The 17,463-nt window shown below is 42.2% G+C and overlaps 1 protein-coding gene across 3 annotated transcripts in view; it reads left to right on the top strand.

The window, feature by feature from the left end:
* The window catches only part of kif20a (kinesin family member 20A), a 44,751-nt gene that overhangs the window by 8,944 nt on the left and 18,344 nt on the right, over nt 1-17,463 (top strand). For all 3 annotated transcript variants that reach the window (XM_048543185.2, XM_048543187.2, XM_048543186.2), the window contains exons 2-12: nt 1,122-1,408; nt 3,005-3,124; nt 7,327-7,465; nt 7,565-7,746; nt 8,488-8,602; nt 9,196-9,393; nt 10,820-10,931; nt 11,445-11,513; nt 13,446-13,589; nt 13,981-14,146; nt 14,900-15,067. In XM_048543185.2, coding sequence (XP_048399142.2) covers nt 1,142-1,408; nt 3,005-3,124; nt 7,327-7,465; nt 7,565-7,746; nt 8,488-8,602; nt 9,196-9,393; nt 10,820-10,931; nt 11,445-11,513; nt 13,446-13,589; nt 13,981-14,146; nt 14,900-15,067 — 1,680 coding nt within the window. In that variant the 5' untranslated portion in view covers nt 1,122-1,141. The remainder of the gene's footprint in view (nt 1-1,121; nt 1,409-3,004; nt 3,125-7,326; nt 7,466-7,564; nt 7,747-8,487; nt 8,603-9,195; nt 9,394-10,819; nt 10,932-11,444; nt 11,514-13,445; nt 13,590-13,980; nt 14,147-14,899; nt 15,068-17,463) is intronic.

Below are 17,463 nucleotides of genomic sequence, written 5' to 3'. Positions count from 1 at the left end.
GTCATACAGATGTAAAGGAAATGTAACCACTCGTAGTACATCAATCCCGTATGCAAGAAAGATTTAAAGTTGTAGTCGGAACTTCTGCTATAACGGTCTGCTTTTTGTTAGCGTTCTGGGATGCATCTCATCTGAACTAGATGATTTTGTTAACTTTGAGTAATGTTGATCTATTCTGTACCTCCCTGCGGTCCAGTTTTGTTCTAGTCAGTGCCTCTTCCTTCTGTAATGACAGTAACTTCATTGTTTTCTTTTGTGAAGACTGATGCCTTGCAGTGCTAGGGACCTGGGTTCAATTGTAGCCTTGGGTGACTGTGTCTGTAAGGAATTTGTACATTCTCACCATGTCTGTGTGGATATCCTCTAGGTATTCTGGTTGCCTCCCACAGTCCGAAGATATGTAGGTGGATTGGCTGTGCTAAATTGCCCATGGTGTCCAGAATGCGCAGGCTAGGTGGATTAGCCAAGGGAAATGCAGGGTTACAGGAATAGGACAGTGGGGTGGGTTTGGATGGAATGCTGTTTGGAGGGTCAGTGTGGACACATTGGGGGAAAAATGACCTGCCTCCGCTGTGTGGGGATTCTATGATTCCATGGTCTCTATCATTCCCTATGACTTATCAAGACGTTCAGATATAGTAATATAATGTTGTTACTGGGCTTGTAATTGAGAGGTTTTGATTAACTTGCACGGACTGGAGTTCAAATCTCTACATGTCAGCCAGGAATAATTTTTGTGGAAAAAATATATCAAGAGTGAAAAATAAACTAATGAATCTGTGGAGCTGGTGTAAAATCTCTTCTGGTTCAATAGTATCCTTTTTTCTTATGGGCAAATCATCCACTGTATTTTTGTTTTGACCTTTGCAACTCTAGATACCAGACTACGGTTGTTCACTCTTTGTTTTTGGCTCCCTCGGAAGGTAATGTGCAGGGATAGTCAATAAATGCCAGTGTTGTTCATGTCCTTTTGAATTACTAAAGAAATAGTACAAAACTGTTAATTCCCCCTGCGAGGATACGATTTTAATTGGGTAAAACTGTCATATTTTCTGCACTGTCTAACATCACAAAATATTGAGAAGCAGGATTTTAATTGTATGATTTGTATCTCCATACAGGGATAAGACTCTTAAAAGAAATGGCGACAGGACTAATTTCCCCAAATGTACTGTCTGATGATGATGAGGTCGGTGTTTGGGAATCGACTGCTGTTGATACATTGAATGGGGCCGTTGTGAAAAAGCAATTGTTGCCAGAACTCTCTGTCATCTCACCAGGAACCACCACACCAAATTGTGGTGATGCAGGGGAAGCCCCTGTAGAGATGGTTCCAGAAGATAGAGTGAAGGTTTACCTCCGGGTTAGACCATTCACGGAGTCTGAGCTCGAGAAAGGAGAATCGCAGGTCAGTGGCAGAGAGCAGAGTTTTTATTTTTAATAATGTTTTTCAATTCCATTCATTGGGTTTTTTAACATCAGATCCCTCATTAAATTGAGTTCCATCTGTCTTCTCAGACACAAGATCCTTTGGAGGAACAGCAGTTTATTGGCAAGTTTTTTTACGTTCAAAATCAATGTGACTGAAACTGATTATTTCCTGATTTTCTATTAACTTGCTAATGGAACCTTGCCATCTGCAAGTTAGCTGCCTTGCTTCCTACCCTGTAACAGTGAGGACACGTCCAAAGTACTTAATTAGCCGTTAACTGCTTCAGGTTGTCCTAAGGTTGAAAAATATTCTGTGGTCTTTTTTATTTCTAATTTTGTCAAATTAGAAATACTGTAATGCTTTCATTCCAATCTCGTAACAATTTTTAGTATTGCTTTGTTTCACTTGAGATTGAAACGTGGAAATGCATAGAATTTACGAATCTGAAACCATACCATTTGGCTAATCAAGTGGTAATCTTGCCCACATTAAAATGGTTGTCATGCCTTTCGCCCACCTTGTTCCTCTTTTTTTTCCAGCTCCTTTTCCCATCATTGAACTCTCCCATCTGATCTGCTATATTAAAATAGTTGCTAACTCAGCCACTGACCTTGGATAAATTCTACATCCTCAACTCTGAAGATGATTTTCCTGAGTTGTATTCTAAATATGTTGTGTAATTTACTTATCTATGTATCCTCAATTTTGTCCTGTTAGCTACTGGAAAAAATATACTCCAGTCTACTTCATCTCACTTTTTCCATAATTTTTAAACATTTCTACTATATAGCCCCTTAATATTTTAAAAAAGCAAAAAGGTGTGGATGCTGGAGATCTGAAATCTAAAAGACCAACTTATGATTCTGCCCCTTAATATATTGTGCTTGTCAAAAAAACCTGAGTGTGTCCTCAATGTTCACTTCCTCATTACCAGGCAGCATCTTCATTAATACCATGTTAAACATCCACTTCCTTCATGAGCATACTGTGGCAGTAGTGTGTGCTACAAGAATTTACTAAGCCCTCTTTGACAGCACCTATTAAACATGCGATCTCTACCATCCAGAAAAACAATGGCAGCCACTGCTTGCAATTTCTGTGCACGCACGTGCGCCCACATGCCTTGGAACTGTAGTGCTGTTTCTTCACTTGTTGGCCAAAATTAGAGTTACCCCTAACACCATTATGAGGGATCACAACACTAGGTGGACAACAGTGGTCCAAGAATGTATATCACTACAATTCTCCTGCCCCATCTGCGGAAGAGGGGTGATCCTGAGAAATTCCCCATGATCACTTGCTGTCAACATTTGCTTTTCAATTGGACCTTTCATTTCAGTTGGACCATTCACTGAATTGTTTCATTGGAATTGAACTTGCTACTTCAATTTAGCTATATAGACGAGGTATTCTTATCCAAAAGGAAACCACTTTCCATGTGAATCAGTTCTTTGCCTTTGACATAATGAAGTATTACTAGAAGTGAAACTAATCCAACTGAATCATTAATTTTCCTAGTTTTAAATTTTGGAAACAGTTGCTCAGTTGTGATCACTTTTCAAATTTCCACAGGATTGTGTTCTCATAGAGGATTCTGAAACACTTTTACTGCGAGCTCCCAAGGACTCATTTGCCATGCGGAGCTCAGAGCGTGGAATTGGCCAGGCTGTACATAAATTCACCTTCTCTCAGGTTTGAAATATAAATTTAAATATTCTAATAAGTTCTGAAAATAGTGAGTCAACCATTTTGTTGGATATTATCAATATGTTGTTGCAATTAAACTTTGATTAACTTGCATAGTTTTTTTCCCCTGGGGGGTTTCGCGCTTTTGTTGTAAGGGAACATAATTTTAAGTGTGAACACAGTGGGGGATGAAAGTAATTGGGCTATATGAGAGCTCAGTGAAACTTGAATGCCCTGCAGACAACATTCATTCCTTTTTAATGCAGGTTAAAACCTGTATCACTCATTCAGTGCTTTGACCTCACCAAAGAATCCTCAAATTACCTTTGAAAAATTGCAGCTTCTAGTACCACATTATCTGTCTTTACAGTTGCCAGGAAACCGAATCCGGCTCCTCTCTTACAGCTTGCGTTTGTCCAACCTGCAGACCAAACAAGTGTGTGCTGTGAGCTTCATTTCAGTAATTTCCACCGATAGATTAGGTCATGCTGTAATTACTTAGCTGACTTAGGTAAATGGAGCTGCTTTAAAATAGCCATCAGTAATTTTTAATTTTGTTAACCTCCATATAGGTCGGTGATCAACAGGTTTTAAACCAGCAATCTGGATGATTTCGTTGGTATGCAATGCTTCAAATAAGTTTATAATGGTTAGAGTGGTAACATTGTTCCTATTATGATTATAGAACATCTAGTCGTGACAGCCCCGGCTCATGTTTTTCTGAAGTTTGCAGAATTCATTCAGACCTAATAGCTTTATTGGGTTTTCCTAACTGCTGCTTGTGTACCCGACTGCATTGTATTTATTTCTCTGGCGTGTTTTCTGTAGTCCCCTAATGCTATCAATTGTGTAACTGCCCTAGTTGGATGCCTTGCATGCGCTTATGTGGCAGCCATATATCATTGTTAGATTGTGCACATCACACTGAAGGCAAATTTTCCAGCCAGTCCATATATGGACAAGCAGTACAACCGGAATTATATGTAGGAGGGGGTAGTATTTCTATCTTGCTTGTATGACTTCAGTTTCAGTTTTCCCCCTGGTCCTGATGACTTGCATTCTAAGGTTTTAAGAGAAGAATACATTGAATTGCTTTTTCGATCTTCCAGAATGGACTCCAGAAATTGGAAGCTGACAAATGTAACCTGTGGCTCAAAACTGTTCCAAAAGAGAAAACAGTAAACTGTTTGGGGGGGCGTGGTGGGAGCGGGATCTGACAATTTGTTCTTGTCACACCTCCTCCTTTTTCACTGGTAGAATCTCCCAAGGCACTTCACAGGAATTCTATAAAACAGCTTTGTTTCAAGCCACACGAGTCATCTGCATAGACACTTCCTAAAAAAACAACAAAAACTGGGGTGCTCATGAGATGTAATTTGGAGGTTGCATATTTTCAAAGGGTTAGTGTTTAGAGTAGAGGTGTGAAGGGATTTGAAACTAGGATAAACATTCTAACACTTTTTTGAGGCCAAGCATCTGACAAGTAGATTGGAAGGGTCTAGAAAAGCATTGTGAGGCACATTTGGCTGAAGTGACTGATGTCAATTATTGGCATTGATTGACAAGCGATTATGGTCTCCAGATCAATTTTTGAACTTCGAATTAAAGAGTTGAAAAAATGACGTAGCAAGATTTCATACTGTGATTAGTTACGGTACTCTGGCTAAACACTATATCTTGTTGTAGGCAACTTATCGTTTACAATAGAGGGACCTTCCTCTTTTAGATTTGGCACAAGTTTCATGTTGTGGGATTATACTCTGCAGTGCGTAGGCCCCAACTATTCCATAAGACCATTATATATAGGCACAGAATTTGGACATTCAGCCAATCATGTTTATTTCCACCATTTGATCGTGGCTGATATGTTTCTCAATTCTATTCTCCTGCCTTCTCCCTATAACCCTTGATCCTCTTCCAATCAAGAACTTAGATATCTATCTCTGTCTTAAATACACAGCATGACCTTCCAACAGTTCGCAGCCATAAGTCCCAGCACTGACTATTGGGCTTGAGTCTCTGGAGCAGGGTGTTCAAACCCTGACGTTCTGACCTCCAGGCTTGAGTGCTAACCGTTTAGCCATAGCTGAAATATGCTGCCTACCTCAGAATTCCTGAGCCTACCTGTTCTTTTCTCCTGGTCTATCACGACGATTTGGTTGAGGTAATAAAGTAATATCTCCAAGTTTGCTGATCATTCAAAACTAGGTGACAGTGATAGTGGTGAGGGCGATGTAAAGAGTATTCAGGACAGTTCAGACAAGTTACGTGAATAAGCAATATGTGTTCGCATGCAGTTTAATGTGAACAAATGTAAATTTTTCCACTTCAAAAATCAAAACAGAATGACAGTATTATTTAAATATTAATTGGGGAAAGGTTGGTGTATGAAACACTTGGTGCCCTTGTACGCTGGTCATTCGAAAGCAACCTTTGAGGTACCGCAAGGAGTTAGAAAGGCAAATAGTATGTTGGTCTTCCTTGCTAGAAGTCTTGACTCTAGCAGTTAGTCTTTCTGCAGCTGTACAGTGCCTTGGTGAGACTACACCTGGAGTGTTGTGTATAGTTTACGTCTGCTTGCCTATGAAAAACTGCACTCTCCATAGAGGGAGTGCAGTCGAGGTTCACCAGGTTGATTTTGAGTCAATCTTGAGATGGCGGTTTTGTTGTGTGAGTGAGATTAGGGCAATGAGGCCTTTACTCACTGGAGTTCAGAAGAATGAGAAGAGATCTCATTGTAACACATCCTGACAGGGCTGAACAGATCCTGTCTGTCAGGATAATGTTTACCCAGTGGGTGGTCCAGAAGAAGGGATCGTGATCTCAGGATATGTAATTTTGTCAGGAGACGAGGAGAAAGTTCCTCACTGGAGAGGAAAGATGAATCTGAGGAATTCTGTGCCACAGAAGGCGTGGAGGTGAAATGGGTGTGGGGTAGGTTTATTAGTCTGGCTTCGAGGTAGAGCATCAGCCATGATTATGTTAATTGTTGAAGTATCTCAAAGGACCAAATGGCCTTTTCATGCTCCAACGTGTAGCAAACAGTTCACAATCGTTTCCAGCTTCTGCCTAGTTCCTGTATCCTGAATTCACTGACTAACTTCAAGTGATGGTCTCAAGACACATCTTTCCTCAAACAACAGGAAAATGCAGCATGCCTGAATACACTAGTCATCCTGCCATACATCAACAACGTATCAGATGACCACCAGACTACTCCAACTGCTAGGAATTGTGGTACTGCACAAATCCACAGGTACACTACAATGACTACGGGCAAGAACAAAGGATCCCATATCCACAACTAACAGGACCAGTGTTACTTAAAATCCCCCATGAAGACTGCCGCAAACGCTGCATCGGACAGCCCAGGAAAAAAACTAGCTATCCGGGTATGTGAGCACCAACCAGCTATCGCTTGTTTACATACACTCAGACGAACAAGGCCACCAGTTCGACTGGGACAATGTGACCATCCTCGAACAAGCCAACCAAAGGCATGTGCGGGATTACCTAGAGGTGCTCAACTGGAGCTCCATCAGCAAACATGTGGAAATAGACTCCCATATACCAACCACAAAGAAGAAGAACTGGAAGTGAGGCCAACCACCACATCAGACCGGACTCCCCAAATAATAAGCGGGGCAGATCAACAATGCTTCATCGCAGTGCACTGTTGATGTTACCTAATATAGTGACAAAATGTCTGCAAATCAACCTACCAGCTTGGCGAACAAATCAATAACTTCTTTCCGCAGTTTCAGGTTTTGTTGAATTCATCACCAGTAGTAAAGCCAGTTCTGATTTTGTTTTTCTAGCCAAATCACAATCTCTGAGAGATTCATTGACTGGATGCCTAAGAGTCAAATTCTGATCCTCCTTGGGGAAGTTACAAGGGGTGTGCATTGTTGGATTCTTTGTGAGCTAGAAATGTTTGGAGACAATTGGTGCAAAGTCACCTTCCTCCTAAGCATGCAATACATTTTCACTTATTGTACCTTAACTTATGAAAGAAATCCAATTAAATTTTATTTTCTAAAAATTCTGATGTGGTAACACTTGTAAGGGCTTATTTATGCAGGCAATCAGAACAGTACGTGGAATATTAAAACCTTTAATTACCATGAACGAGTTAAAAAAAAAAACCTGACATTCTTCTGATTTTTAATATAAACTCCCAACAGATATTTTGTTTGTTTTTCCCCCAGATATTTCGCCCTGAGACAAACCAGAAAATAGTCTTTGATGTTGTCATGAAGAACTTGGTAAAGGAAGCACTGGAGGGGCGGAATTGTTTGGTTTATACCTATGGTGTAACAAACTCTGGCAAAACCTACACCATTCAAGGTCAAATACAATTAATGTCTGCTCATGTACTTGATGTGTCACTTTATCTTGGAAAGAGAGTTTTTAGGTTATGATTTTGAGAACATTTTTCTATTGTAGGCAGCAGGCGTGACAATGGCATTCTCCCTCGATCGCTGGCCATGATATTCAACAGCATCCAGGGAAAACTATATCCCAGGATGGACCTGAAGCCTAACCTCTGTGATGATGTCATTAAGCTGGATAACAAGATGGTGAGACAAGAAGAGCTGAAGAAGCTTTCGTTACTTGGTGCCAGAGAGGTTGGTGCTGATTGTTTGTTTGTTTGTTTTTATTACTGAAAACACAAGAACTGAAATGTGAATATGTCAACAGTGTGCCTTGTAGGTGTCCTGTTGAACACTATGTAGGTTTGTGCGTGTTAATCTTGTAGCTTAGAACAGAAAGTATTGCTGTACAAAATGTGCTCATTTTTCTGTTTTTGTGTATTTACTACTGTTGTAACCCATAAAGCTTTTCTATTGCTATTGGATCAAGAGGTCTCTTTGTATTCTGTTATTTTATATGAAGTTGTTTGGACTGACTTTCCTTATTTGTGAAACTGTAGTACAATTGCACTGGACAAAAATGAAGCAGGTAGTTCTACCAGCCAGTTGATATCTTTTCTGAGTGGTTGTAGCAATCTGTCATCCCTGACCATGTATCGTCTGTTGCTCATGTCTTCAAGCATTGATGTAGCCTGTTCTGAAGTTATGATTATTATCTGCTTCAATAAGTGAATGTTTAACATTTTGCACAGAAGGAGATGTAATCAAACTTTTTGAGGACTTAGTTAATAATGTTTGGAAAATCTTTCTTCCATTTCTTATGGCTTGTGAAGGCCAGCTGACCTCTAACAGAGAATGCAGATCAGTTATCACAGTGTTAAGACCTTGACAGGATGAATGTGGAGTAATATGGAACTTTGTGCTTGAGATTTCCCCATGTGAAAAGTTGTACGTCATTTATGAAACTAATCTTATTGATTATTATTTTAAAATTAGGATCTGCAAACTCCAATGAAGAAGAACTTGAGCACAGAGTTTACACTGAGGGCAGCTATCAGCTGTGATTCTGATAGTGGTATTGGAGGCATGTCCCCTGTCAGTAATATGGAAGGTGAGGTGGTCTCCCATTTGAAATGCCTGAGATTTGGATGTTGTGTTCAAATTGAGATTTATGAGCAGTGATCAATTCTGGATGTTTTCTTTTCAGCTTTTCTGTAGTGGTCGTGAGAGCAGTCTCTCTAAAGTGCTGCAACAAAAGAACTTGGAGTAGCAGTGGTCCTTGGATTTCAGAGCTAAAATATTGCTTTATGAAATGTAGTCAGTTTTGGTGTATTCAAAATTAAATCACTAGTTAATTGTGTTTGGCAGAGGGATGATCCCCTCTCCCTGCAATTGTACAATACTTTGCAGAGCCTTTCCCAGTTACCAAATTTTGGCAACTTGGTGTATTCTGTTTGTTTGGGTCAGTTTCAGTATATTGTGTTTGTTTCACCTTTTGAGTGTTTTTCAACATTTTCGCTCTTAGTGGTCAGACTGAAACAAGTTTTCAGAAAAATTCTGATTATTGCTTAAATATGTCTGCAGTGCAATGGAGTAAGTTTTAGAATATCACTATACTTTATTGTAACTTTTTCACAACTGTCTTCTGAAATGTTCATTGGTTTCTACCGCCTGTTCCTTCCCCTTTTACCTTTGACCTTTCAGAGTCTGCATCTCGCTGGGCTGATTGTGATACAGTTATTCCACGTCAGGAACAGAATGTACACTACTCCATTTGGGTCTCTCTCTTTGAGATTTACAATGAACTCACGTATGATTTGCTGGACACAAGTTCCACTGCAAATGGCAAACGACAGACCTTAAAGCTGTGTGAGGATAAGAATGGAAGTAGCTATGTAAAAGGTACTGATAGCTGTTCACCAATTTTTGCTTGTTTTCCATAATACCTGAATCATTGTATGTTTGTTTCAACTGTCTGAAAATGGAGATTGTGCTTGATTGTTGTTAGTAAAAGCTGAAGATGTAATGAAGTGAAAGAGAATGAGTTATGTGCTGACTAGGTCCCATGTTCAAATGATCTATCCTTGATGTTACTCTTGACATTTGCTGAAGCAGATCAGGCTTCCACTATTACCATAATTCTGTTCTGAACTTCACTGGTAGAGTCTTTTTGGGATCAGTGTGCTAATTGTTTTTACTGTCTAAAGTTTAATATTTACATTTGGGGAAATTTTAATAAGGAGGTTATGTTGAGATGATGGGATTAATCTGTGCTCTGATTTCTAACTTGTACACTGAGGATAACCTCCATGTTGTGTGGCAACACAATATGCTCAAGGGATAGATTTTAAGACACATTTAGCAATTGATGTCTAGGCAGCCATTAGGCACGCTCTACCATCAGCAGTAGAACTGCATTCCATCTCAATCCTTAACCTCATGTTCTGGCTTGCCCTCAGGCTACTATTATCATTAAGCTGGGAAGTCAATGATTCCACATTAAAAGTGGAGTCATAATTAGCACAAAGGAGGATAATGTGGTTATTAATCAATCATTGTTTTGCAGCTGCTCCATGAGGTAGATATTTTCACGGAATATCTGCAGTGTGGAAGCAGGCCGTTTGGCCATCCAGTCCACACTAACTTCAAAGGGCATCCCACGCAGACACCCCCTACCAGCCCTGTCCTATCCCTGCATTTCCCGTGGTTAACCTACCAACCCCCTGGACGCTGGGCAATTTAGCATGGCCAATCCATTTAACCTACACATCTTTGGACTGTGGGAGGAAACCAGAGCACCCGGGGAAAACCCATGCAGGCGCAGCTAGAATGTGCAAACTCCTGACGCAGTCGGCAGAGGGTGGAATTGAACCCAGATCCCTGGGTCTGAGGCAGCAGTGCTAACCTCTGTGCCACCTTCCCTAATCAACCTGTTCAGAGGTGTTGTTGCACAGTTCTGCAGCGGGTGCGGCTTGAACCCACATTTCCTGCCTCACACGTAAGGGCAACACCTCTGTGCCACATGAGCCCCACTACCTCCGGGTAGTGTCCTAGGTCCAATTATTTCGGCAGCTTCATTTATTGACCTTCTCTCTGTCATTTAAGGTCAGAAGTGGGGATGTGTCAGAATCCTGAAACATCCGCCATTTCTAACAGCACTCTATGTGCATTTACACTACCTAAAGTTGCTTAAGGCAACTCATCTTCCAGAGGGCAATTGTGTATCATTGACAGTACTCTGGATGTTAGTGAAACAAAGCTTCTGCAAAGATTTTTCTTTTGACCCATTCCAAATTTTTGTTTTTTATTTCCCTCTGTTTAATTTTAGACCTCACCTGGATCAATGTGATGGACGCTGAAGAAGCTTGGAAAATACTTAAAATTGGTCGTAAAAACCAAAGCATGGCCAGCACTCACATAAACCAAAACTCCAGCAGGAGGTAACTTCTTTTCATTCTGGATTCTACCCCTTCCTTCTGTAAATGCAGGCAGTCACGCCAGACGCTGCAAGATTATTCAATGTTCTCATAATAAAAATATTTACTCCTGATACTTAAGCCTGTGATTTACCTCCACAACCTGTCAATTCCTGCCTGCCTGGTTTCTTTGCACACAGCAGGGTTTTTGAACTAGCATTGAGTCCAATCTTGACTGTAGTTTTTTTGGACAGAATTACAATGTTGCCCATAATATTGAGCTGTCAAAATTCTCAGAGACATCCACTAGTTATAATTTGTATAACACTTTTTTTAGAAAGTGCTAATTTTTGTTTTAAATGAAATGAAAGTAACCGTTTCCTGTAAGATCTGGCTATTAAAAATGTATTTGGGCTGTATTGCTCCCTTCTGTATTCTGATAAACTGTGACTTTATTGTGCAGGGAAAAATGTTATAATTGTTGCCTTTTCTGCTTTTGCTTCTGCACCAACCCCTCCCCACCATTTTGTTGTATAGCCACAGTATCTTCTCTATTCGGATCCTGCATGTGTCTGAAGATTGGAAGGCTGTTGTTAAAACCAGCGAGTAAGTGTTTATTTGCATAAATATTTTGTTTTTCTCCTGAATATTATTAGTGTTTGATATGAAATTTGTTGCACCAAAGGCCATTTGACATTGTGCCGGTGCCAGTCCTTAAGGAACTTGAGCCCTAATCTTTCCTTCCTGCTCTTAATCTGTAGCCTTGGTTTTAGAATTTTGTGCATCCATGTACTTTTTTTCCCCTGTTTCTCAAGTTTTTGCCTGTTGTTAAAAATTTCTGATTCTGCTAACCATTTTCAGGCAGTGTTATAGTCCTTTGATCTTGTTGAAGAAATTTCTCCTTTTTACGCCGCTCTGGTGTTTATGCTAAATTTATGAACTGGTTATGATCTCTCCACCAATAAACATAGGTCTTTCTAATTCTTCATACTTTTGTCATTTTTAAGTTCCACTCAACACCTGTCATGAAAAAACACTCGAATATCCAATCTTTCCTACATAACTAACATACTTAATTCCTGGCAATCTCAAACCTCTTCTGTATCATTTTCAATGAAATAACGTCCTTCCTGTAATGTGACCAACACTGTACATGGTGGTATAGCTGTAGCATAAGCCTCTGCTGTTTAATGCCTTTTGGTGAATAAGTGTCCACTGTGCATGCTGAACAATCTTATTTGCTTTCCTGACCACCCTTGACAATCTGTTTGCATTCCTGATTCCTCCCTCTGTCTAAACTTCTCAAATTTCCCATGATTTGTTGTGTATTGCCTTGTCTTTCTCTCCAGCCCAAATGCATTATCTCGCACTTATTCAAACTGCATTGACTCCATTTCTGCCTATCTGAGCATTGATATCTTCCTGCAGTTCTGCATGTGCTACTGTGGAATTCTTTTGAGAACCGTGACTTGCAGATTTAAGTTAAATTAGGTTCCTTGGTTAGTTGTCACAAGTTTAATTTATGAATGCTGCCTTCCTTCGCCAATACCATATCTTCCCAGCCTAACTGAATTCTTTCTAAAAGGGCCTAACTTAACCAGGCTTCTTTGAATTAGAAGTGAGTTTCTTACATTGTTTCTCCATGTGTAATAACTAATGTGCATGTGGCAATTAGAAATGAGAAGGGAGCTCAAAAATAGTGGTTATATGGTTCGGTCTCTGGGTTGACCATGGGGAGAGTCAAACGGGTTATTTTTGTGATTTTTGCTCAGAAGGCTAATTGTACTACTTCTTGTTCTGTTTCTTTTTTTTTGATCTGGTTGGCTGTTCATACTCACAGCAACAATATCTTCACCCACAATGTTAGGGTGACAATTAGGGGGTTCTTGCACTAATTTCCATACTGCACTAATACTCGAATCCAGGCTAGTTAAGTACAAGAACCTCAGCCCACTGGCGTACACAAGTATCTTCACTCACTTGTGCATACAGAGCAGGAAGCCATGGACCTGTAATGGTTGTTTGCTATTGGAACAATAACACTAGTACCCTTGTTTGAATTGGGAATCTTGTTACCTCTAGTCTCACTTGAAATAAAAGTTGTTGCCTGCATGTGCAAAGTGCCTGTACTCTAGCTATAGTGATGTCAGCTTTCACAGGTGGAAGATTGCTCAAGCAAAAACTCCATTTGTGAGGACCGGATAGAGGGAGACATTAATTTTTATTTTAACACAAAGTTAAATACTGTAGATGTGGGAGATGTGAAATAAGAAATGTGCTAGTAAAACGCCACAGTAGTTGCAGCATCTGTGGAGATAGAGACCCAGAAAATATTGGGCAAGATAAGAAGAGTCGGAGCACTAACTCTTTCTTTTCAGTTGCTGCCAGACCTGCTGAGTTTCTCCATTATTTTCAGTGTGTAATTTTAAATGCTGTTGGTAGGAAAATTCTTCCTTTTGTTTTGTTTTACTTTTTTTTGGGGGGACCAGGAACTTAAACTTCAGCAAATTAATGAAAGCTTCCTTTTCTTTACTGCAGATTGATTTTGTGTGACCTGGCAGGTTCAGAACGCTGCAAAGAACAGAAGTGTGGTGACAGGATGAAGGAGGCAACTAATATCAACACTTCTTTGCACACACTAGGCAGGTGCATCCGTGCCCTGCGCCAGAACCAGCATAACAAGTATGTATACCATCATCTTGTTTATTTCATTGCAGTTCTTGCAGATTTTCAAAAATGCCAGATGGCCAGCAGAGCAGCTTTGATATGATGTGGTTTGATTAACCAGAAGAAGTGGAAAGTCGGCATAAAAGAATCAGATCTTGTGCATGTGAAGAGAAAGTATTTTTATTTTCTTAATGGGCGACAGTTTGAAAATTGAGATTTTAATTCCAATTTCAGAAGATTTGACTCTCTTGTCTATTGCTAAGTTTTTAATGTACTGCTTGACTGTACTGAGTGCCTCCAAGTGTGTGCTTGGTGACTTGCAACTAACTGACTAGTGTCACGTTCTAGTACTCTTGTGATTCACATTTGTTTTGAGTGACCAAATTCCTGAACTTTATCTTTTCAGGTCAAAGCCTAATATGGTGCCTTTCAGGGATAGTAAATTGACTCGTGTGTTCCAGGGATTTTTTTCTAACCACGGGATGTCTTGTATGATTGTGAACATTAACCAGTGTGCATCCATGTATGATGAAACATTGCAGGTTATGAAATTCTCTGCTATTGCCAGCCAGGTAAGCAATCGCTAGTGCTGTCTTCTGCTTTTCAAAGTCAGTGAATGGTGCAACATACTACGAGACCCTTTATCAGATTGATTGATTGGGACGACTGTATTTAATTTGGTTTTCCTCGCGTTTGAGATATAAAATCTGCCCGTATTTTTGTACTGGCTGTCACAAATTCTTTTTTATATAGCATGTTTTCATGATTTAAACCAGAAATCGTGGTAAACAAGATGCCCACGTACCATTGTTTCGACGTAAGGCATTCTGAGAATTAGAATGTAGTTTAATATATTCAATGGCAAAGTTTTTGAATTGTTCCTTATTCCTTTTTAGGCCATACCTAATAGGTGATAATCATAGAATCCCTACAGTGTGGAAACAGGCCATTTGACCCTACAAGTCCACACTGCCTCTCCAAAGAGCATCCTACCCTGACCCATTCCTCTAATTTACCATGTCTAACCCACCTAACCTAAACATCCCTGAACGCAACATGCAATTTAGCATGGCCAATCCACCTACCCTGCACGTCTTTGGACTGTGGGAAGAAACTGGAGCACCCACAGGAAACCCATGCAGACACGGGGAGAATGTGTAAACTCTACACAGACAGTTGCCTGAGGCTGACATCGCACCCGGATTCCTGGTGCTCAGGGGCAGCAGTGCTAACCACCGTGCCGCCCCTTGTGCTTAAATCTTCTGTATATTTCGCACACAGCTAGTTTAATTGCAAATACCTGGTTATTGTACTGTTTGTTCTAGCTTTTACAAGCACCTTCGTCCAAGCTGTTTCCTTCCTTCCGTGCACTACTGCGTGAACATGATGGCTGGAATAACTGCAATGCTCAAGCCCCTCTTGAAGAACAGGACGAATTAGATGATGAGGATGATGGTGAAGATGAGATGGATATCAGTACACTGGATAAGGAGGTGATTGTATGTTAGAACATAGCACTGAATTTCAGTCATGTAGTTCTTGGACATTGTCTCAACTTCCTGCGTAAGCTAAGGTAATGGCTGTACAGCTCTAGTTTGTGGTGGGGAAGTAAGAAAAGGCATTCAGTACCACAGCTAGAGATAATATTAGCAAAATTATGTTGGACAGTGTTATAGATCTTGCTGTTTTAGACTTTGTTGTGTGTGTTGAAATTTGTTGCATAAGTTGCTGAAAGTTCACGTTGGTAATGTGGTTCAAGTTTTTCCGCCGCTTTCGCCTCCACGCTTACTACTTCAACCGGGATCCTAACCCTCCCTCCACTGACCCCTTCACCCGCTTCCAACACAAGTCCTCCTCCTGGACACCACCCCCAGGACTCCTACCTTCCCTCGACCTCTTCATCTTCAACTGCAGTCGAGACATTAACCGCCTCAACCTCTCCACCCCTCTCACCCACTCCAACCTCTCCCCCGCAGAACGGGCAGCCCTCCGCTCCCTCTGCTCCAACCCCAACCTCACCATCAAACCCGCAGACAAGGGTGGCGCAGTGGTAGTATGGCGCACTGACCTCTACATCGCCGAGGCCAGACGCCAACTCTGACACCACCTCCTACCGTCCCCTCGATCATGACCCCACACCCGAGCACCAAACCATCATCTCAAACACCATTCATGACCTCATCACCTCAGGGGACCTCCCACCCACAGCCTCCAACCTCATTGTTCCCCAACCCCGCACGGCCCGTTTCTGTCTCATTCCCAAAATCCACAAACCTGCCTGCCCTGGTCGACCCATCGTCAGTCTGCTCCTGCCCCACTGAACTCATCTCCACCTACCTGGACTCCATTTTCTCCCCTTTGGTCCAGGAACTCCCTACCTACGTCCGTGACACCACCCACGCCCTCCACCACCTCCAATTCCCTGGCCCCCAACACCTCATTTTCACCATGGACGTCCAGTCCCTATACACCTGCATTCCACATGCAGAAGGCCTCAAGGCCCTCCGCTTCTTCCTGTCCCGCAGGCCCGACCAGTCCCCCTCCACCGACACCCTCGTCCGCCTAGCCGAACTTGTCCTCCCCCTCAACAACTTCTCTTTCGATTCCTCCCACTTCCTACAGACTAAGGGGGTGGCCATGGGCACCCGCATGGTCCCCAGCTATGCCTGCCTCTGTTGGTTACGTGGAACAGCCCCTCTTCCGCACCTACACAGGCCCCAAACACCACATCTTCCTCCGTTACATTGACTGACTGTATCGGCGCCGCCTCTTGTTCCCCAGAGGAGCTCGAACAGTTCATCCACTTCACCAACACCTTCCACCCCAACCTTCAGTTCACCTGGGCCATCTCCAACACATCCCTCACCTTCCTGGATCTCTCAGTCTCCATCTCAGGCAACCAGCTTGTAACTAACTGATGTCCATTTCAAGCCTACCGACTCCCACAGCTACCTAGAATAGACCTCCTCCCACCCACCCTCCTGCAAAAATTCCATCTTCTATTCCCAATTCCTCCGCCTCCGCTGCATCTGCTCCCACGATGAGGCATCCCACTCCCGCACATCCCAGATGTCCAAGTTCTTCAAGGACCGCAACTTTCCACCCACAGTGGTCGAGAACACCCTTGACCGCATTTCCCGCAGCACATCCCTCACACCCCGCCCCCGCCACAACCGCCCAAAGAGGATCCCCTTCATTCTCACACCCACCCCACCAACCTCCGGATACAACGCATCATCCTCCGACACTTCCGCCATCTACAATCCGACCCCACCACCCAAGACATTTTTCCATCCCCACCCTTGTCTGCTTTCCGGAGAGACCACTCTCTCTGTGACTCCCTTGTTCGCTCCACACTGCCCTCCAAACCCACCACACCTGGCACCTTCCCCTGCAACCGCAGGGAATGCTACACTTGCCCCCACACCTCCTCCCTCACCCCTATCCCAGGCCCCAAGATGACTTTCCACATTGGCAGATGTGCAGGTGAAGCTCTGCTTAATGTGGTATACTGCATCCACTGTACCCGGTGTGGCTTCCTCTACATTGGGGAAACCAAGCGGAGGCTTGGGGACCGCTTTGCAGAACACCTCCGCTTGTTTCGCAATAAACAACTGCACCTCCCAGTCGCAAACCATTTCCACTCCTCCTCCCATTCTTTAGAAGATATGTCCGTCATGGGCCTCCTGCAGTGCCACAATGATGCCACCCGAAGGTTGCAGGAACAGCAACTCATATTTCGCTTGGGAACCCTGCAGCCCAATGGTATCAATGTGGACTTCACCAGCTTCAAAATCTCCCCTTCCCCCATCGCATCCCAAAACCAGCCCAGCTCTTCCCGTCCACCCACTGCATCCCAAAACCTGTCCAACCTGTTTCTGCCTCCCTA

Source organism: Stegostoma tigrinum, chromosome 13 (assembly GCF_030684315.1).
Source record: "Stegostoma tigrinum isolate sSteTig4 chromosome 13, sSteTig4.hap1, whole genome shotgun sequence".
NCBI lineage: Eukaryota > Metazoa > Chordata > Chondrichthyes > Orectolobiformes > Stegostomatidae > Stegostoma > Stegostoma tigrinum.
Note: the sequence above shows the minus strand (reverse complement) of the source record. Positions and strands in the feature narration are given on the sequence as shown.